The sequence below is a fragment of the Calliphora vicina genome, chromosome 1 (genome assembly GCF_958450345.1).
Source record: "Calliphora vicina chromosome 1, idCalVici1.1, whole genome shotgun sequence".
NCBI classification, from domain to species: Eukaryota; Metazoa; Arthropoda; class Insecta; order Diptera; family Calliphoridae; genus Calliphora; species Calliphora vicina.
The window spans coordinates 97,351,154-97,373,662 of NC_088780.1; the positions used below are offsets into that span (position 1 = coordinate 97,351,154).

Sequence of the window (22,509 nt, forward strand, 5' to 3'; positions counted from 1 at the left end):
ATTAGCATCTAGATGCTTCTTGAAAACTCTATTTCTACAATGGACAAAACTAGAATGTTAATGTTAACAGCTTAAACATTTAGTGTTGCCATACTTACAATGTTAATAACTGCGTGCTATCAACAGTAGAAACTTCTACCGATGGACATGATGAATGTTGCAGGCAGTCATTACAGGCCGTTAAATTTAAATCGTTAAATCAAATTCGTAACAATTTGTTGTGATCCTTATTTATATTGTTACGAAATTGTACTTGAATTCAAATATAACGATTTTAACGGCTGATTTAAAAGTTGCATAATGCTTTCAAATAGCAGTGCCCAAACATTAACATATCTGTGGGCATTATTAACATTGAATAAAAGCTTTCAGTTGACCATTGATCGTAAGTATGGCAATCTAGAGTGCAGATAGCAGTGTTATAAATAGTAGCAGAGGTTGCAGTAGTTAGTGAGTTGATCAGAGACGCTTTTCGAATAAACATCAACTGAGTGCCTTAAAGTGTGCTGTATTTTTCAAGTGAATTCGTGTATATTATAAAGTGTGTCTGTATTTCTGCGAATTTATAAACGTATATAAAAAACATTGAGTGACTATTTAATTCTGTTGTTCTACATTTTAAATAAATAAAGAGTTGTTACAATTTTCAAACTACAAAATGGCTTTTATTTGCAATCAAAAGTATCCGGTTTATTTAAAGGAAATAAACCAACGTTTTGAAAAGGTTAAAACGTAACAATATATACCCGAACAAGAGTATTCATTGGCCAGGTTGAGAAAAGTTTAACTTTTGTATTAAGTATGGTGATGGGTATATATATATTATAATTTTTCTTAACGTAAACTTCCAATTAATATAATTTATGTATTGTATAATCAGTATATATCGTTACGATAAAATTAAATTTTTTGTTGGGTTATTATTTTATTACCATGATATTTACTATTTCATGGAAGTAATATTTATTGAGCATCACATATGAAATCACTACTGTTACAAATTAACTTTAATGATTTCAATGACTTAATAACTATTTTATATTGACGTCACAACTATTACGCATTCACAGAGACTGCTATGTTACAGTTACATATTGGGGAATTAAGTGGCCGAAATGAACGTTGAGGATAAATATGTTACGTGGGAACTTACAAATGACAGTGAAGTGGGTTTTATAACCTATTTTTATGTAATAACATTAATACAAAGTTGAAATTTAAGAATAATAAAAAAACATATTTTGAATTTAATTGAATTTATTGAATTGAATTTAATTTAATAAACAAAATTTATAACTTCTTTAAAATTAACCACTAAAGCTATAATAAATATTTAATCCTACAATAAGAACTACAATGTTTGTTTATGTTTCATTTCATGTTTCATCAAAAGATTGCATGCACGTTGCCTCTGAAGCCGGTGATTATGCCTTTAAGAAGCAACCAGCTCGTGCATCACTGTTCGCCAACACCAATGGAAATAACAACGAGGATAGTGAGACGACAGCAGCTTTACTGCAATTAGAAGATTCCCTACAAGTTTGTGGTCTATATATAGTGGGTGAACCCGATACCATTGTGGAAATAACGATGAAACACTATGATGTTAATTGTGAAAGTGGTGGTTTAATGGCGGTGGGTGCTAGAAACATGATTTATTTAATAGTTTATTAAAACAGAAAAAGTTTTGCTTTAAATCTTCTTTTTATGTTGCAGTTTGTGGATGGTTGGGAATTAAATGGTGAATATTTTCCCAGCATAAAGGATCATCATCGTCCATTAGAAGAAAGAGTACAGGAGTTTTGCAATAATTACAAACATTGGTAAATATTTACTAAAGCATTTAAGTTTATTAAGTATGAATGATTTTTCCTTTTTGAATTTATATTTGTATTTTCTATTTTAGGCCACGTTTAACTAACAAAAAGTTCTTCCGGTCTAGTCAAAATGCTGCTCTTTTGCAATACCGTATACCCCTCAAAGGCAGCTTTATAGCCAATGTGCGTTTCCATAAAATTACCCAACGTAAGTGGTTGAATGAATGAAACACAAACAAATATCTAAACCTTATTGCAATTAGTATTTTTAATTGCAATTTCTAGCTATTTGTAAGAGAAGTTTTTTTTTTGCGTTTTATCCTTTTTTTCATTTTAATTTTAGCTTGCAATATTTTGGTTCAAGACATTGATGCCTTATACCACATGGCCAACTATGGTCATAATCGTAATTGTTCAATTTCTGCTTTATTTCCGGCTGCTGTGTCTGTGGCAAATTTAAAGATTGGTGGCAAGGCAGTGCGACAGGATAAACCAAATTATGATGTGAGTAACTAGAATGTAATTAAGTTGTATTGCTAAGTATGAAACCAAATGGTTGTTTTTATACCCTTCACCAACGTGAGAAGGGTATATGTAAGTTTGTAATTCCGTTTGTAATTTCTACAATATAAAAGTATATATATTCTGGATCCTTATAGATAGCGGAGTCGATTAAGCCATGTCCGTCTGTCTGTTGAAATCAATTTTCTGAAGACCCCAGATATCTTCGGGATCCAAATCTTCAATAATTCTGTCAGACATGCTTTCGAGAAGTTTCCTATTTAAAATCAGCAAAATCCGTCCATAAATAACTGAAATATGAGCAAAAAACCAGGACAACCTCGATTTTTGATCTATATCCGGATTAATAAGTCATTAATATAGACAATATGGATATCTAATGATAGATATTTCAAAGTCCATTGCAACGATGTAGATAAGGCTATAGTCAAAATCGGGAAAAATATTTTTTCACCCGAATTTTTTTTTCATCAAAATTTTTTTTTGTCATAAATTTTTTTTCCAAAAAAAATTTCAAAAACTTTTTAAAAAAAAATAAAAAAACAATTTCGAAAAAAAAAATTTGAAAAACAATTTAAAAAAAAATGATTTACCTTAAAAAAATTATATTATTGGTGAAGGGTATATAAGATTCGGCACAGCCGAATATAGCTCTCTTACTTGTTTAATTTAATATTTCATAAATCGATTTTGGGAAATCGATTTTTTTTTATTTGGTTAGGCCATTTATCTTCTGACACATCCATATATAGACAATCAAACTAATAAGATATTTTTAGGAAACATTTTATGGTATTAGGACTGATCAATAAGTCACAACTTATTGAAGATAACACAGGTTTTTGGATAAAAAATCATTTTGTTTTACAACATAGTCTCCTTTGAACTCTATACACTTTGTCCAACATTTCTCAAATTTGCTTATCCATTCCAAAAAATAATATTTTTCGAGGTCATCGCAATAGGTATATGTTTGTGAGATGATTTCATCGTCAAATCTTGAGAATATGGCGGATGAGGGAGCAATTTGCAGTCTAATTCATGGATTTTTGCCATGCGAACTGAACATTAAGGTGGCCCTTAATAAAGGTTGGATTTTGGTAAAAAAATCATCCTGAAAATATTTTAGGTAAATCGGTTAGGGTTAAGTCGTGCAGCAAGCCTTATGAAGTTTTGAGATGCATTTACAAGAGGAAAAAATTTAATTTTTTCAATTCAAAAGAATAGAAATGTGTACGTAATTGTCATAAAAACAGAAATTTGTTAAAAAAATTTAAGTTATTAAAAATTCGCCAGGCCATTAATGTGTCTTAGGCCACTAGGATATGAAATGTAGGAGCAAAATGAACATATTTTGAGAAATATTAAAATAAAAGCTCATTTTTACTTGTATATGAGTTTTTCTATTCGTAGGATACCGTTAACGTATTCGCAGGTATGACCAAAAAAAAATATTTTTTCAACGGCAGTTTCAAAACACCATTTTAAAATTTTTAAAAATTTTGTTTAACAAATTACAGAATTATTTGATCATCTCATTTGGGATTTATTGAGAATATAATAGGGAATAAAAATATGAAAAAATTATGAAAATATCTCCAATAGTTTTTCCGTACCTGCGATTTAAATTTTACAATTTTCGAGAAACACAAATTATTTGAACATTTTTTGGCGAATGAGCTCTATTTCCTTAATGTTATGAATATTAAATAAAACCTACTCAGAATATTATAGTCCAGATTCTTCTAAATATACTCTGAAAGTTTTACTAAAATTGAAAGAGCTAAACCTTAAATCGTGAAGGTCAAAGGTAAAATTTTTCAATACATATTTGGAATTTCTAATTTAAAAAAAAAATAGCGAAATGGTTTTTATATTTGGGGCGATTTTGATGAAACTTTAAGAAAAATATAACATGAAGTCTAGTACAAGGTGGCGCAAAAGTAATCCTCCTATCAGAAAATGCTGTACATTTTGCGACTGGCCCCTAATGTCAGTTCTGTTTTGACATTTGTGTAGTAAACACATGCGAAATACACGTTAATAAACAATGTTACGCTACACTGCTCCAGATCGCGGAATATTGCTGACTATTTCTTTGACCAATAATCGGTCGGTTTTTTTCATCAAAAATAATCATGAGTGATGAGGCCCATTTTCATCTTAGCGGGTATGTAAATAAGCAAAATTTACGCTTCTGGGGCACTGAAAATCCGCGTGTAACCCACGAAGAGCCATTACATCCGCTCAAAGTCACTGTATGGTGTGCTGTTTTCGCTGGAGGAGTCATCGGACCTTTTTTCTTCGAAGACGTCGCGGGCCAAACGGTTACTGTGAATGGTGAACGCTACAGAGCAATGATCAACGAGTTCTTTTTGCCGCAACTTGATGATTTGGGATTGGAAAACATGTGGTTCCAACAGGACGGTGCAACGGCACACACTGCACGTGCCACAACCGATATGCTGAAGGATGCATTTCCCGGGCGCCTAATATCCCGTTTTGGCGATTTGCACTGGCAAGCAAGATGGCCTGATTTGACCGCTCCAGACTTCTTTTTGTGGGGCTTTTCGAAGTCGCGGGTTTATGTCAACAAGCCTCAGACTCTTGCAGATATTAAAGACAATATCCGTCGAGAATGTGAGGACCTATCGCCGGAAGTTTTGGCCAAAGTGATGGAAAATGACATAAAAAAGGCTGAAATGACAATCAACTGTGGCGGCGGCCATTTACATGACATCATATTCTCGACTTGATGTAAAAAAAATTAAAAGACCAAATAAAAATAATCCACAAGAAGAATCAAAGTTTTTCATTTTTATTTTTAATTACAGCCCAAAAACATCGGAAGTTTACTTTTGCGCCACCTTGTATTTATAAAACAGCACAAAAATTAAAATTAACCCTAAATGGCATTTGGGATTAAAATGACACTCAACTTTTAAAATCATGAAAAATAAATAAACTTAATCATTCAAGTTATTTTTTAACTTCAATAAACTCGTCTATATTGCAGTTGAATAACGCCAAAAACTCCTTCGAAGTTGTCACCCAATTGCGTTTGTGAAAGCTGAAAGCTTTCTCATACCCAAGTGATCATTCAAAATTGAAACCACTGAGCCATTTGAGATGCATATGGCTCTCGCACATTCTATCTCTGATCGGCCAACATCATATCGTGAATTATTTCAATTGTTTCGGGTGCAGAGACTTCAATTGAGCGTTCAAAAGGACGTTCGGCATCTTCCGTGCTTGTACGGCCACTGCGAAATTCAGCTTTTTTACAATTAAAATTGTTGGTGCAGAGTTCCAATTTCTCCTCAAATCAGGAGGTAGTCTGCTATCAATGGCTGTCAAAAACAAACTAAAAGACGTTCAAATTTTGACAGGAGTTAACTGACAGTTAAAAGGCATGTCTATTTTTTATGTATTCTAAAATAACCTTGCTTAACGGATAGTGTTTAAACTTGAAATGAATATCTTTTTTGGGGTATCCTTTGTTCACGGACCATTTTTTTGGTTCAATATCCCGTGTTCAAATGAAATGGATTTTTCGGAACATAAATAATTCTAAGACACCAATATTGTAAAAATTGGATAAGAGTTTAAAAAGTTATATAAAATTGAAGTTACGCGATTTTACACAATTTTAATTTTTATAAAATTTTAACTTTGAAACTTGTCGAAAATTTTAGTTTCCTCCCAATAATAAAAACATTGAAATGTATTTTAAATTCTAGTGTGGTCTATTTGCTGATCGTTTGGAAATCGGTGGTTCTTCTGGTTTGGATTCAACAGCTATGGAAAAGTCCAGTGATATATGCGGTTTCTCCAATGAACCTGGTAAGTAAATATTTAAACTAATCAAACGTTTTACAAGAAAATTAAATTAAATAACTTTTTTATCTTTCAACTAGGACCCGAACAAGCTATATTCTGTGGCGTTACCACCATACGCTTACTCTCCACTGGACGTTTTCAAAATCAAGCTTCCATTATGATACGTAAAGCCGAAGAGCATGATTTGGATATTGCAACATTAATTTGTGCTCTATAAATTAAAAACTCAAAACAAACATAGTATACAGCAAAAACTGTATTCATAGTCCAAAGAACTTAATTCAAAATGTTCCGAACCAAAAATAAAACTATAAAAAATTATATATTAGCACAATAAAAATTCAAAAAATAAAAAAAACAAAAACAGCTAAATTTAAACAAATACACTGCACTCAAAAACAAAAACAATGATGCAATCTATTAAAATAAAATTGATGGGTATAATATTATTACAGGATGGACTTTGAAGGACCCAAGTTACTTGTCAATTGACTATGACCCACTTTAGTCTTTTTAGTTTTTGAGTGCACTGTATTTATTGCCGCAGTATGTAAAAATATTTTAGTTTCACTTCATATAAATATTTAAGTAATTCATATTAAAATGTAAAATGTATATAGCAGCATATTTTTTTCGGTTTTAAAGTAGTATGAATTAAATATAGCAAATATTGAAAGAAACAAGTTTCGAAAATCATTATATAAATTTTATGTACTGTTTAAGTGTTTTAATTGAAAAATTCCAATATTTAAGTATTCCATATAAACAAAAAACAGAAAACAAAAAAGTAATGAAAAATATTAAATCCATAATTAAGAAGCATAATTTTAAAATGAAATAAATAAAGTAATAATCTTGATGTATTAAAAAATCAAGGAGACTCTTTTATTGCTAGAGTTTAAACTGTTCCCAAAGTTTCTTGAGAAAATGTATATTAGGCAACCCAATCTTAATATACGGTAAGTACTACTAATATATAAAAACAATAGATTCTTCGCCCAATATGCGTCCGATTAGACAAGAATTTGTTATAATTATAATGGATTATTGTATTGCAATGAATAATTAAATTAAATAAACATTATCTAAACATGTCGAACAATTGAAAAGAAAATATGAATAAAAACTATAGAAGACGAGTTAAGCAACAATCTTACGATACACAGAGGGGTAGAATCAAAATTTTTTGGAAATAAATCTGGCATTTCTAAACGGCTGGTCCGATAGGGATAAAATTTTACATGGGCGTAGCCAAGGAGTATTCGAGTTTAAATTGTTAAAATGGGCCCTACAAATGAGGACCCATTCATAATTGATCTTGATTTCAATTCAATATCAATTATGGATCCAAATATTCAATATTAAAAAAATAGTTGATTTTTGCTGTTTTTTGAGCGAAAAGGTGACTTAACTCTTTTTTTTTATTAAAAATAAACTTTCTATAAGAACATATAACAATTTTATATTTTTCTATAAGGCATCTTTACGAAGAAAATTTTGGTATAAAAAAGATGTCTTATTTTTAGAGTATGTGACCTATTTTTTTATAAAAATTTCAACTTTGGGCCACAAAGCTGGGATCAAAAACCGTAATATGTGTGAAATTTTTGTAAAGCAGACTATGAGGCAAAGTTAAAGCAGTAATTGCGTTTTACAGTTCAAGAGATATGTATCTCTGATTCGTCGCCAACAGCTTATCCAAGCGCTTGCTCAATGAGCACGCACGTTAACCCTTAAATCGTGAAGGTCAAAGGTCAAATTTTTCAATATTTGGAATTTATCTTGGAAAGATTTCGAAATGTTCGAAATGTTGTATATTTTTGGGCCGATTTTGATGAAATTTTACAAAAACGTAACACAAAGCCTAGTATTTACAAAAACAGCAGAAAAATTAAAATTAACCATATATAGCACTTGGGGTTAAAATGACCGCAAACTTCTAAAACCATAAAAAAAATTATGATTTTAAAAGTTTGGGGTCATTTTAACTCCAAGTGCCATTAAGTGTTAATTTCCATTCTTGTGCTGTTATTATAAACCCTAGAGCTTATGTTATATTTTTCTTAAGTTTCATCAAAATCGGCCCAAAAGTATATAATATTTTGCTATCTATCCATGAAAAATTCCAAATATTGAAAAATTTGACCTTTGACCTTCACGATTTAAGGGTTAACGTTTTCCGATTTTAGTAAAAGTGTCAGAGAATATTTAGAATTATCTGGACTATAATATTCTGAATAAGTTTTGCTTAAAATTCATAAGAGTAAGGAAATAGAGCTCATTCGCCAAATAATTGGTTTTTCTCGAAAATTTCAAAATTTAAATCGCAGGTACGGAAAAACTATAAGAGATATTTTCATAATTTTTTTCACATTTTTTATTCCCTATTATATTCTTAATAAATCCCAATGAGATGATCAAAAAATTCTGAAATTTGTTTAACAAAATTTTTAAAAATTTTAAAATGGAGTTTTGAAACTGCCGTTAAAAAAATTTTATTTTTTTGTTCATACCTAAGAATAGGTTAACGGTATCCTACGAAGACAAAAACTCATATACAATTATATATGGATATATTTTAAGTAAAAATTAGCTTTTATTTTAATATTTATCAAAATATGTTAATTTGTTGACCAATTTCTGTTTTTTATGTCTCATTAGAACGACAATTGCGTACACATTTCTACTCTTTTAAATTAAATTGGAAAAGTAATTTTTTAACGACAACATTTTTACAAAAACTGAAAAAAATTCTTTTTTTTCCCTTGTAAATGCATCTCAAAACTTCAGAGGTGCTCATAGTGACCAAGACCGACATGACATAAAACAGAGAAAAATTTTTTTAATATTCATCCAATTGGCTTCATTAATTAGATAATTTTATAGCTCGTACGCCGGGGCTAGCTCGTACATGTCATACTCTGGAGGTCCAATTTGTTCACACACCTCTCGCAGTAAATCAGACTGTAATTCGGCAATAACGTCTATAACGAGTGATATTTATTTCAAAATTTAAGTAAAAGCTAATTACCGTGTAATATCTTATTTGTATAGGGCTTTCCAAAGAAATTGTTCTTCCAAATTGGCCAAGTTTGGATAGGGCAGAGATTTTTGAATTGGAAAACTGTGACGGCAAACAACAAAAAAGAAACACAAAACAAAGCCATGACTTTAAATCAACATGTAAATGTCGCCAATGCTCTAATTTAGATATTCAAAATTTAGATGAGTGAAACTTTTTATATAAACCAGATATCTGTATGGAACTTGCTTCTATTTTATTTGAAATGTTATAAAAATACAACAAATAAAAATCGAAAAAAAGTCAAAGAAAAATTAAAAACAAAATTTTTCAATACAAATAGATATCTTTTGAACTAAAAGATATAACCCACACACGTATGGGTATATAAATATACAATTTCTTGACATTCGGGTAAGAACTGAATTTATGGAATTTTTGTCATTCCGTTTGTAATTTCCACAATATAATTTTCCGACCCTATAAAGTATATAAATTCTGGATCCTTATATATAGCGGAGTCGATCTGGATTACTAAGTCATTAATATAGACAATATGGATATCTAATGATAGATATTTCAAAGACCTTTGCAACGACGTTTATAAGACCATAGTAAGTTGGACTTACAATGGGTCAACATCGGGAAAAATATTTTTTAACCCGATTTTTTTTCACAAAAAAAAAATTAAAAAACAAAAAAAAATTTTTAATTTAAAAAAAATTTTACATTTAAAAAAAAAATTAAATAACAATTCGAAAATTTTTTTCTACAAAAAATTTAAAAAAAAAACTTTGGAAAAAAAAATTTTGTTTACTTAAAAATATTTAAAATTTTTATTTTGAAGCATAATTTGGAGAAGGGTATATAAGATTCGGCATAGCCGAATATAGCTCTCTTACTTGTTTTAAATTAGTTAGGCCTGAGGTGAGCATCTTTGGGAGGCCGCCCACTAGCCTCCATGCTATCTATGAAACCATGTAAATACAACTCAGAAACACCTCATCACTGACTATGTGAAATTTCATTAAAATATCTATAATAAGTAGTTCACGAGTTACCGAATTATTTCCAATATAAAAAAGTTTATAAATGACCGCGAAACATGCGGAAACAAAATCCTGGCAACCAGTTAAACATGCCTTATCGCGAAAAAATCACTTGATAAAGAGATATTTTCAATTGCCATTTGAACAATCTCGTTACTACGAATAAAGGTCTTGAAAACGTCAGAAAGAGTCCAGAAGATAAAAGAAGTTTCATATGCCATTCTTTCTTTTAGAATTGACATTTTTTATACCCTTCGCCATGAGTGGTAAAGGTATATATAAGTTTGTCATTCCGTTTGCAATTTCTACATTTTTCATTTGCGACCCCACAAAGTATATATATTCTGGATCGTTATATATAGCGAAGTCGATATAGCCATGTCCGTCTGTATGTTAAAATCCACTTTCCGTAGCCCCCAAATAACCTACATACGTGATTCATATATCAATATGTCGGGAATTCTTCCGGCTCGGTTGCTATTTAAAATCGACAAAACACAGGACAACCTCGATTTTTGACATATATGTATGTATTTGACCTATATCTGGATTACTTAGTCATTAATATAGACAATATGGATATACAGTACGGGCTCGATTTGTGCAACTACCTATTATTGCAACTGACCGATTAGCGCAACAGCCTATTTTTTAACATTACAGTCTTTATAACTGCAACTTTTTCAAAAAACAGACGCAATAAGTGCAACTTTATTTTTTTTTCATATGTAATATTATTCAGAAGTTATTCTATTCTATTCTCTATTTACTCTGGTTGTTTTTTTAATCAGAAGCGTAATTCAAAACTATTTGCCAAATAATAGGCACCTAAAAAATACTTTCACGACGACACTGCTCTCATAAAGAATTTTGGCTGTTTTTTTACAGTTATTTTTTATTAAAATATTTTTTTATTTATTCGAGTACATATTATATTTATTTACACCATTTTTTACTTTGTTTTGTTTAATAAATGAATTAAATACTTTTTGTTAATTAAATTGCATATTTTTGTTAAAAAAAGAATACAAAATAATAGCGTATATAGTGGTTGCTTATTGCAACATTTCGAATATCGCAACAACCCCGATTTCCTTTCGGTTGCGCAAATCGAGCCCGTACTGTATAATGATAGATATTTTAAAGTCAATTGCAACGATGTATATAAAGCTATAGTAAGTTGGACCTACAATGGGTCAAAATAGGTAAAAATATTTTTTAACCAGAATTTTTTTTTCATCAAAAATTTTTTTTGTCATTAATTATTTTTCCAAAAAAATTTTTTTTAAAAATTAAAAAAAAATTAAAAAAAAAATTTTAAAAAATTAAAAAAAAAAATTTGGAAAAAAGTTTTTTAAAATAAAATTAAAAAACAATTTCGGAAAGAAAAAACTTTTTTATAAAACATTTCGAAAAAAACATTTATATTTTGTTTACCTAAAAATATTAAAAAAAAATTAGTTTTAAGTATAATTTGGTGAAGGGTATTTAATTTTTTTTGTCATAAAAATTTAAAAAGACTTTTTTAAAATAATTTGGAAAAAAAAATTTGAAAACAATTTAAAAAAAAAAATTTTGTTTAAATAAAAATAATTTTTAAGTATAATTTGGTGAAGGGTATATAAGATTCGGCACAGCCGAATATAGCTCTCTTACTTGTTTATACGTATTTTTGCTGCACGCAACTTAAAGCGAATTCAAAATGGTTCAAAGGACAAACGATAACGCTAATTCAAATTATTTCGTTAACGGTATTTTACATTGATAAAGTTGACATTTTAACTTTTGTAGATTTCATTTAATTTGAATTCATTTACAAAACATATAAGAGTTTTGTATACCCACCATCAATATGTGACAATAAAATATTTTTCTGATATAAGAGCTACGTATATGGGCGGTCAATTATGAACCGATCCTCACAAAAGTTGGTGAAAGATTTAGGTTTATATTCAATTTTATCACAATATTAATTATTATAAGACAATTATGAATGTTGAAGTCATTTTCTGAGGGGGACATTGCATGGGGACTAGGGACAAATATTACCCGATTTTCGCCATACTTTAAAGTATAGTTTCAAAGTACTTAGAACTAATATGTGCAAGATTTTATCAGGATTGCCGCATAATCAACATATTTATCACTGCTCATTTTCAATACCAAACAAACCTTATCAACAGACAGTATTTGTGGAAAATTGCAAACAGCTAGCCTTTTTCGTTTGAGACTAAACGGACGAACATAGCTAGATCGTCTTGGAATTTCATAAGGACCTAAATATACATATCGCACTCGTTCAACAATACTGTATTAACTTAAAATTTTAAAATGTTCAGTAGAGGTCAAAAACTGTTTGTGATTACATTTTAAGAGAATTTGAAAATCCGAATACATCATATTAATCAAATTCAATTTGAAAATATATTCACATTGTTTTTCTTTAAAATTTTTGCAATTATTGCAAAATAAATCTATTTTTTGAGTTAATACCATTTTTCTGAAACTTCTCGATATTTTTTTGTATTATTTTATCAACAAAACAGTATCAACTCAAAATACAAGCAAATTTAAATAAAAAATTTGATTATTTTTAACTTGAATAAAGGCTCAATTCAAAATAATAAATTTTTTTATGAAAATATACGATGTATTTCTATTTAAATTTTTGTATTAACTCAAAATAATACCTTTTTGTTGATACAAGGTAATCACTAATTATCACGAAAATGGTCTCAAATGTGGTTTTCGAGATGAAAGAACGAGTGCGATATATATATTTGTGGGTCTGCGATAAATATTTCGATGGGTTACAAAAACGGAATGACCAAATCAATATACCCCCATCTCCTTTGATGGTAGGTATAATAATGGTAGCAGTATATAACGGTAGCCGATATATGAACCAAATCGTTTTCAAAAAGAATTTTAAATTTATAGCAACTGATGTTGGATTTTTGTTGACTAGTGTTACTATTTATTATTGTCCAACGCCAAATTACTATAAGATAACGCATTAACTAATCAGAAATGTTTAATTTGAAATTATTCTAGCAGATTAAGAATATTAACATTTATGTGTGTAACTTAAAAACAGCAAAACAATTTTTGACTTGGTCGCACTGTGCACACCCTGCCCTCTAAATTATTTCAAGGCTACAGGTAAAAATATTTGCTTAATCCGCTGCAATAGTTTGAATGAATTTTATTAAGAATTAATTCTGAATTTCTTAAACATGTCCTTATAAATCAAAATTCATGTCAGACATTACTAATCTACTTCTAAGTAATGCAGGTGGTATATAGTAGTAGTCATTGACAAGTAAGTGGTTAAGTAATTACAAGTCATTAACAAGTTATTACTGCATAGTTTAAGGAGCAGAGATAACTGATTAGTTTGAAAAAAAACAAATTTGTTGGACATGTTACAAATACTGCCTTTTGCAAATGTTGAGGGGCTAAAAGAAATATTGATTAAAATTAAACTGATAAACATGGCTAAACGAATAATTGGATTATAAAGTAAAAAATATTCTAAGAGCCATAGTGGTTATTGAGTTTTCTTCTCAGTACAATAGAAACGTTCAAAATGTGGCGTTCTTTAGTGTTCGGAGCACTGTTAGCAACAACTTTTGCCTTCAATTTACCAGGCATACCCAGGGATTTTACCGCTAATGATGCCGTTTTAGCAGCTATATCCGGTAAGTGTTTGATTGATTGTTTTTCAACTAGAAATTATGTGAAAGTTTTATAACTGAATTAGTTTTAGAAATTTCAAAGATAACGTTTAGACGACGATGCCATAAAATTTTAGTTTTCTAATCTTAAAATAGTGTGATATTTCGTTGTACTTTGTCTACTCAAAATAAATAATAGTTTATTTTTTTTAGTATGACTCAAAATTTTACGAGCATCGCAACTTAAGCAACTTAAAGATTGCTTTCAAAAATTTGCTCTCCAGCTGATAAATTTGCCTACCGGGAGATAAGTTCAGAGAAGATACCATAAGTCTAAAATGAACCTTGCGGAAATTCAAAATTATGTTGCATATGGTTCTAGTGTTGAAACATCTACTAAGTAGCTTTTAAAATCACTAAAAACACAGTTAAATTGAGGGTGATTTTGACCCTTAGTACTCTTAAGGGTTAATTTCAATTTTTGCACTGTTATTGTAAATCCAAGACCTTAAGGTATATTTTTCGCAACTTTCATTAAAATCGTCACAAAAATATATCATTCATTTAGAAATTCCAAATATTGTGAAATTTTACCTTTGACCTTCACGATTTAAGGGTTAACGTAGTCCGGTTTTAGTAAAACTTTCAGAATATATTTAGAATTATCTGGCCTATAATATTCTGTTTAAGTTTTACTTAAAATTCATAACAGTAAGGAATTTGATATCATTCACCAAAATATGGCCAACAAATTATTTTTTTTCAAAATCGCAAAATTTAAGTTACAGGTACGGAAACACTGTAGGAGGTACGGACATGTTTTTTGCATATTTTTATTCCCTATTACAATCTTAATAAATCCCAATGTGATGATCAACAAATTCTGAAATTTGTTTAACAAAATGTTTTAAAATATGCAAATGGATATTTGAAATTCCCGTTCAAAAAATTAAATTTTGTCGGTCATACCTGCGAAATTAAATTGCAAAAGTAATTATTTAATGGCAAAATTGTTTACAAAAACTGAAAAATAGCACCCACCTTAAAGTAGAATCACTTTCTGAGTCGATTAAACGATGTCCGTCAGTATGGCTGCACAGTGGGAGAGAATCGAAATTTTTTGGAAATAAATCTGACATTCCTAAACGGCTGGTCCGATCGCGATAAAATTTGACGTGACCGTAGCCGAGGAGCATTCGAGTTCAAGTTATTAAAATGGATCCTACAAATGTCCCAGGGGCGGCGCTATAGGGGCTCAAAGTAGGGTACCTTCGACATGTAAAATTTTTAAACACGTGCCATTTTTCAAAGATTTTTATATTTTTGGAAAGCGCTCGGCTAGGTCTTGAAAAAACATGCTTGCGTGTGCTATTTGTCTGTTCTAATTTTCGAGTTATAGGCATTTAAAAATTGAAATTTTAAAATTTGGCCATACCTTGGCCCGCTATTTTAAAAATATAGGGCGTAATTTTGGACCGAATAGACTCGATTTTTTTTGTTAGTTAGACAACTAAATTACCAATAATATACAAAAGTTTTCAAATCAATATCTGTTATGGATCCAAAAATAATCGATTTTCAATTTAAATATTAAAAAAAATAGTAGATTTTTGCTGTTTTTTGGGCGAAAAGGTGACGTAACTCTTTTCTTATTAAAAAAAAACTTTCTTCAGGAACATACAACAATTTTATGTTTTTCTGTAAAGTATCTTTGCGGAGAACATTTTGTTGTAAAAAAATGTCCCATTTTTCGTAATTTGACCTATTTTTTATCAAAATTTCTACTTTGGGCCACATGTTCTAAAATCCCAAAGCTGGGATCAGAAAACAGAAAGCAGCTTTAGAAACCTTGATGTGTTCCCTATTTATCACCAAAGTATTTTCCCAGCTCCGAAGAAAATGTGAACCCTATAGGCAAAATTGTAAAAAATACCATTTTTGGGATTTTCGCTCCAATTTTTAGGAATTGCGGGATTCCCTTTGACCTTTTGAGAAGCCTTTTAACAACTTGTTATTTAGAATGACAATCATTAAAAACGTTGAAAATTTCATTAAGTTTCGTTAATAAATAAAGATTTCATTACATATAACATATTTATTGAGTCTCTAAAATTAAAATTTATATCAACATTTTAATAGGATGGCAAATATTAGGAACAATTTGATCCACATTTTCTCCGAGCTTTATTTTATAAGTTAATTTTTGGTCTTACAAAAAAATTTCAAGTCAATATCTCAATTAGGTTCATAAATATGCCAATTTAAAACTCAGTCCTTCAAAAATATTGCACCTTTTCATACTAAAAAAATTTTATAAATTATCTTAATATTTAATTCAACCAAGTCATTGGTTCTGACTTAGTCACTGACTCCGAAAATCACTTTAATGTGCATAAATCTCTTAAAAATGTTGGTATATACACAAAATTCAACACAAAAAACTTTCATATAGACATAAATCACACGACCTAATTTCATTATGATCGGTCCAGAATTGGTCATAACTCCCATATAAGGACCACTTCCGAAAATCACTCACGAATATAAATTATTGATATTTTAAAATAATGTTTTTGCTCATTTATTTGGTGTAGGGTATTATACGGTCGGGCTTGACCGACCATACTTTCTTACTTGTTTTTTCTTGTAAATGTTCTCACGAACTTTAACCCTCGTGCGGCACGCCAATTTTTAACAGATCGAGTTCAAACTTTTGTCAAACTTTTTTTATACTATCCTAACACGAAACTGCCCTTCGTTTTTGAAACAGATGAGTTTTAAATTTTTCCATACATTGAGCTACTTACAACATATTTTTGAATTTCCACTAGCTCAAGATCCGTTTCAGTTTTAGAAGTCTTCGTAGAATCATTTCCAATACGAACATTTCTGATCAACAAAAAAAATATTTAGGGAAAATTTCTTTGGAATGACAAACTCAATATACAAAGGCCCCCAAGCCCCCATCTTTTTAGTTTTGGGTATAAAAAACATAAATTATAATAACCCAGTGCTATTCCTTTTTAGGTGAAGTGGCTCGTAAATTTGAAATTGAATATTTAAAATACCTAAAAACCGGCATAGAAACATCTGTTCTAAAACAAATCACCACGCAGTTGGCAAATTCTCACAGTAAAAAGGATATTTTGGTTAAAGAAATCCATGAATTGGGAGCAGTTGATGAATTTTTCGTCTGTGTCACTTGCCGGGCTGTAGTCAATGTTATTGTAAAGACATTCCGTGACGAAGATGGTGAACTAAATGGTCCTCATAATAAAAATATTGTGAAGAAAATCGTTTTGGATGTTTGCAAACGTTTGAATATTCAAACCGAAGAAGTATGCTCGGAAATGTTTGAGTCTCATTGGCCAACCACAGAATACATAATTATGAACAGTGAACAGGATTCGCGATTTTTCTGTGGCCTATTTATGCAATGGAGTTATTGTAATCTAAATAATCATACGGAATATGAATGGTCTTTGAATGTAGATAATTCCGCTGAAGTAATTACTGGCTCTAAAGCAGATTTTCCCGGCAAAAGTTCAAAGGACTTGAATATTTTGCACTTGACAGATATACATCATGATCCTCTGTATGTACCAGGATCTTTGGCTGAATGTGATGAGCCATTGTGTTGCCAAAGACATAAAGAGCAGACTGTGGGTACTTCAAAGGCAGCAGGCTTTTGGGGAGATTATCGTGAATGTGATTTACCTTGGCAAACAATTGAAAGTGCTTTCACTCAAATAAAAGAAAATCATAAAATCGATTTTATCTATCAAACTGGTGATATTATCGATCATATGGTTTGGAGTACTTCCATGGAAAAGAACAAGGAAGTATATAGAGATGTTACTAATAAAATCTATGAAAGTTTTCCTGAAGTGCCTGTCTATCCAGCTATAGGTAATCATGAACCTCATCCCCTAAATATGTAGGTAAATTGAAGATTTCTTGAAAGCACTTATTAAATGAAACTATTATTTAATTTAACACAGGTTCAGTCCAGATTATGTACCCCAAGAAGTCAATACCAAATGGTTGTATGATTATTTATACGAAATTTGGTCCAAGTATTTACCAGCTGATACCAAAGAGACCGTTTTAAAAGGTGGTTATTATACGGTTTTAGCTAAACCTGGTTTCCGTATTGTGTCCTTGAATAACAATGATTGTTACACCAGCAATTGGTGGTTATATCACAATGGTTCAGATATGAAAACACAATTAATGTGGCTGCATGATGTTCTGTTGGCCGCTGAAAAAGCCCATGAATTTGTTCACATTTTAGCCCATATCCCTTCGGGTGATGGTACTTGCTGGAATGTTTGGTCTCGTGAATATAATCGTATTATTGCTCGTTTCCACAAAACCATTAGTGGTATTTTCAATGGTCATACCCATAAGGATGAAATGAATGTACATTATGATGAGAATGGCTATGCAGTGGCTTTGTCATTTAATGGTGGTGCTTTGACCACCTACACTTTCAAAAATCCCAATTATCGTATTTATCAAGTTGAAAATGATAGTTTGGTAAGTTATAGCTTGGAGTTGATCGCTCTAAAATAGAGCTAGGCATTTCCTATGCACGCGTGCTTTTCGGTCATTACTAAATTTACAATAACGTACTCACACATATTAAAACAGAGCCCGGCAACACATGCGATTGGTCAGTTGTTGCAAGAGCGAAAAATAAGAAAAGAGAACAATTTATACTCTCATATTCACTACAACAAAGGCATGGAAATTTTAATTTTGAAATGGTGGTATTTTAATTAAAAATAATATTTTTTAAATTTAAAATTTCTGTTAGACTTCTTTACTTATATCGATTTAAGAAAGCATTTTAGATTAAAATTCGTTAAAAATAAGTTTATTTAGCAAACGTTTATAATTCTAAAAATGTACACCATACGTTGATGTTAAAAGATATTAAGTTTTTCAATCCTGCATTAGTAATCTTCATGTACAAAAGCAAGAAACATGCGACAACACAACCTTCTTCAATGAACGCTCAAACAAGACTGGATGAGTTTTTAATATGTGTGAGTACGTTGTTGTAAATTTAGTAATGGCCGAAAAGCACGCGTGCATAGGAAATGCCTAGCTCTGCTCTAAAATGTTTAATGTTTGTTTTACTCTTTATTTAAGCAAGTGGTTGATCATGAAACATGGATTTTTAACTTAACTGAAGCAAATTTAGCAGGTGAAGCTGAAAAACCTAACTGGATTAAAGAATATACATTCACGGAGGAATTTACAAACGACTTGAGTCCAGCGGGAATGGACAAATTACTAAATGAAATGGCTGATAATCCAGATTTGGTGAGAAAGGTAAGTTGATATGAACAAACAAGATTAATTGTGACCAAGAAAAGATCAAAACTAACTACTGTACATGATGAAATAAATAAATGTTAAATACTTTACAGTTTTGGCGCTACAAAATAACTTCGGCTGATCCCCAACTCACTAACGGCTGTTCCAGATCTTGTTTACTGAACACCATTTGTCGCCTGGCAACCACTGTTCACGATCAAACTACACGCTGTGAAGAATTGAAAGCAAAATTAAATATAGCGGTACATATTTCCCAAATATAAATAAACTATAGACTCAAAAAGAAATAACAATTTTATTTTCAGCTGGATAAGGAAAATGCTGCCACTGAAACAACCACAACAAGTACAACTGCAGCAACTACTAGCAAACCTACAACTCCCGAAGATAATGGTGATGATGGCGCCATTTCAATTGCCGCTTTTAGTTTGACAACTCTAATGACTGTGATCTTGAGCATGCGATATTTTATATAAATTGTTGTGTTTAATAATATTATTTTTAAATAAAAATTATTCGCAGTAAATCGCTTTTTATTTTCCCACCAGAACTATCGAATTTTTCTGCTTCAGAAAAAGTAAAAAAAAATTATTTTTGAACCATTACTCTTCTGATTTCGATAATATTTTGTATACATGTTTTTCAAGTCAATGCAAAATTTAAAGTTCTCCGGAACCATAGAGAATAGACATAGAGCGGAAACTCTGCTGTCAAAGACCTAACTCAGTTGTCAAAAACCTAAGTGGTGAGAATGTATTAGTAGAAAAAACTATGTGAAAACAAAAACAACACTCGTATTTTTGTTTGAGTTTTTTTCTAGTTTCCGCTCTATATTTCTCTATGTCCGGAACTTCGAAATTCACTTTAGTTTTGTTTTATAGGAAAAATACAAGGAGAAATTTAAAAAAAATAATTATGACTCACAACAATGCACAGTGGGGCAGAATCATAATTGTTTGAAAATAAATCTGACATTTCTAAACGGCTGGAAAAATTATTTTTTCTCGAAAATCACAAAATTTAAATCGCTGGTACGGAAAAACTGGAGGTGGTATTGACATAAGTTTTTCATATTTTTAATCCATATTACAATCTTAATAAATCCCAATGTGATGATCAACAAATTCTGAAATTTGTTTAACAAAATGTTTTAAAATATGAAAATTGATATTTGAAACTCCCGTTCAAAAAATTAAATTTTGTCGGTCATACCTGCTCATATAAAAGTTAATATGGATATATTTTAAATAAAAATGTGCTTTTATTTTAATATTTCTCAAAATATGTTAATTTTGTTCATACATTTCTTGTTCCAGTGGCCTGAGACACGTTAATGGCCTGGGGAATTTTTAATAACTTTAACATTTTTTAACCAATTTTTTGTCTTTTATATCTTATTACAACGACAATTACGTACACATTTCGATTATTTTATATTAAATTGCAAAAGTAATTATTTAATGGCAAAATTTTTACAAAAACTGAAAAATAGCATTTTTCCCATTATAAATGTTATCACGAACTTTAACCCTCGAGCGGCACGCCAATTTTTAGCTGATCGAGTTCAAACTTTTGTCAAATTTTTTTTTTTATACTAACCTAACACAAAACTGCCCTTCGTTTTTGAAACAGATGAGTTTTAAATTTTTCCATATATTGAAGGTCCACCTTAAGCTACTTACAACATATTTTTGAATTTTCACTGGCTCAAGATCCGTTTCAGTTTTAGAAGTCTTCGTAGATTCATTTCCAATACGAACATTTCTGATCAACAAAAACTATTTAGGAAAAATTTCTTTGGAATGACAAAATCAATATATAAAGCCCCCCAGCCACTTACTTGTTTATTAAAAAAAATCTTTCTTCAAGAACATATCGAGCCCTTAGCGCCAAATTATCGTAAGCGACAAAACACAAATTTTACAGGAGAAGATTTTTTTTGATTATTTTGAAATTTATACATAGAATTAAAAATTTTATGATGCGATATAATATAATTTCGTTCAAGCTATTTGTCTATTTTTCAAAAATATTTATAACTTTTGACAATTAAAAATTCATGGAATATATTATAGAAAAATATGACAAAAAATGTTTTTAATTGGGTTTTTGCATAGATAAAAATTTTTCGAATTGAAATTAAATTTTTATTTTTGAATAGTTTTTAATGAAATTTCACAGTTATGTAGATTTTTCTATTTAAAATGGAAAAATAAAAACGAATTTTGAAATTTGCAATCCCGCAATTCCCAAAAAAGTGTTGAAAAATTCCAAAAATGCTAATTTTTAGTTTTTTGGCTATAATATTCATACAAAATAATTAGAAACATATTGAGCCACCTATAATCGGTTACTATATTTTTATATCGGATTCGCGATTTGAGAATTTTTGCCCTAAATTTTTATTTTACATAAAAAATAGGTGTTTTTGAAAGGACCTCGGTAACAACGATTTTAAAATTGGTTTTCCTTTAAAATATTTTATCAAAACTTAGCTTTCAGAAAGTAGAAATTTCGTATACATCCTCTTAGAAATTTTTTGCGATAAATTAAAAAGAAAAAAAGTTCTTTTTTCCCCAAAAAATTAGCGAAAAATCGCTTTTTAAAATTTTTTTAAATTCAAATGCATATAACTTTGGACATAGTCATTATTTTTAAACAGTTCTTTTTCCATTTGACACATACATGTGTTGTTAGTCCAATAAAGGAAAACTGGAGAAAATCGGGAAATATTTGGCTACGCTGTTAACAAAAAACTGGAGTAGGGTGGCTAAAAATGTTGAAAATTTAATTTTCAAATGCGAATATCTCCTAAGCTATAATAGATAGCTATGACGAGGTTTTTTGTAGAGCTCGATGAGAAGATTCTACATGTATAATATTTTTGAAATCGGAACTCAAACCAAGAAATAATATCGTTTTAAAAATGTAACATACCCGAGGTGTCCTACTTTGAGGGCCCTTGGTCGCGCCCCTGGTGGGCCCATGAGGTCCACGTTCAAAACTTAAACTCGACTACACTCCTTCTTTGCGCATGTGAAATTTCATTCAAACCAATCTAACCATTTAGAAGTTACAGATTTATTTCCTTCTTTTTTTTCTATACCACTGTGTGTCGCTTACGATAAAATTTGTTTACTGTAAAATATAAACATTGACTTACGATAAAATCTTACCCCCTGTTATTAAAAATTTTGATATTCTGAGAACGCTAAAACATCAGTCGGTTCATAAAA

At 30.1% G+C, this 22,509-nt stretch overlaps 2 protein-coding genes across 2 annotated transcripts; both read left to right on the plus strand.

Moving 5' to 3' along the window:
- Nucleotides 1-1,394: 1,394 nt before the first annotated feature.
- Nucleotides 1,395-6,501, plus strand: LOC135954508 (corticotropin-releasing factor-binding protein). Its single transcript, XM_065504726.1, has 6 exons — nt 1,395-1,635; nt 1,717-1,823; nt 1,907-2,025; nt 2,161-2,321; nt 6,080-6,182; nt 6,257-6,501. Exons 1-6 carry the CDS (start codon nt 1,399-1,401, stop codon nt 6,394-6,396), a joined length of 867 nt encoding a protein of 288 aa, XP_065360798.1. The 5' UTR covers nt 1,395-1,398; the 3' UTR covers nt 6,397-6,501.
- Nucleotides 6,502-13,838: 7,337 nt separating this feature from the next.
- On the plus strand, nt 13,839-19,749 carry LOC135951708 (sphingomyelin phosphodiesterase-like). The gene is made up of 6 exons (XM_065501399.1): nt 13,839-13,951; nt 16,955-17,864; nt 17,929-18,466; nt 19,085-19,267; nt 19,366-19,515; nt 19,579-19,749. The coding sequence occupies exons 1-6, from the start codon at nt 13,840-13,842 to the stop codon at nt 19,747-19,749; spliced, it is 2,064 nt and encodes a 687-aa protein (XP_065357471.1). The 5' UTR covers nt 13,839.
- The last annotated feature ends 2,760 nt before the right edge of the window (nt 19,750-22,509 follow it).

Coding starts and splice junctions, on each gene's coding strand:
- LOC135954508 (XM_065504726.1), top strand. CDS start 1,399: ATGCACGTTGCCTCTGAAGCCGGTGATTATGCCTTTAAGAAGCAACCA. Junction 2,026..2,160: donor TTTCCATAAAATTACCCAAC/GTAAGTGGTTGA, acceptor TTTTAATTTTAG/CTTGCAATATTTTGGTTCAA. Junction 6,183..6,256: donor CGGTTTCTCCAATGAACCTG/GTAAGTAAATAT, acceptor TCTTTCAACTAG/GACCCGAACAAGCTATATTC.
- LOC135951708 (XM_065501399.1), top strand. CDS start 13,840: ATGTGGCGTTCTTTAGTGTTCGGAGCACTGTTAGCAACAACTTTTGCC. Junction 17,865..17,928: donor GAACCTCATCCCCTAAATAT/GTAGGTAAATTG, acceptor AATTTAACACAG/GTTCAGTCCAGATTATGTAC. Junction 19,268..19,365: donor ATCCAGATTTGGTGAGAAAG/GTAAGTTGATAT, acceptor AATACTTTACAG/TTTTGGCGCTACAAAATAAC.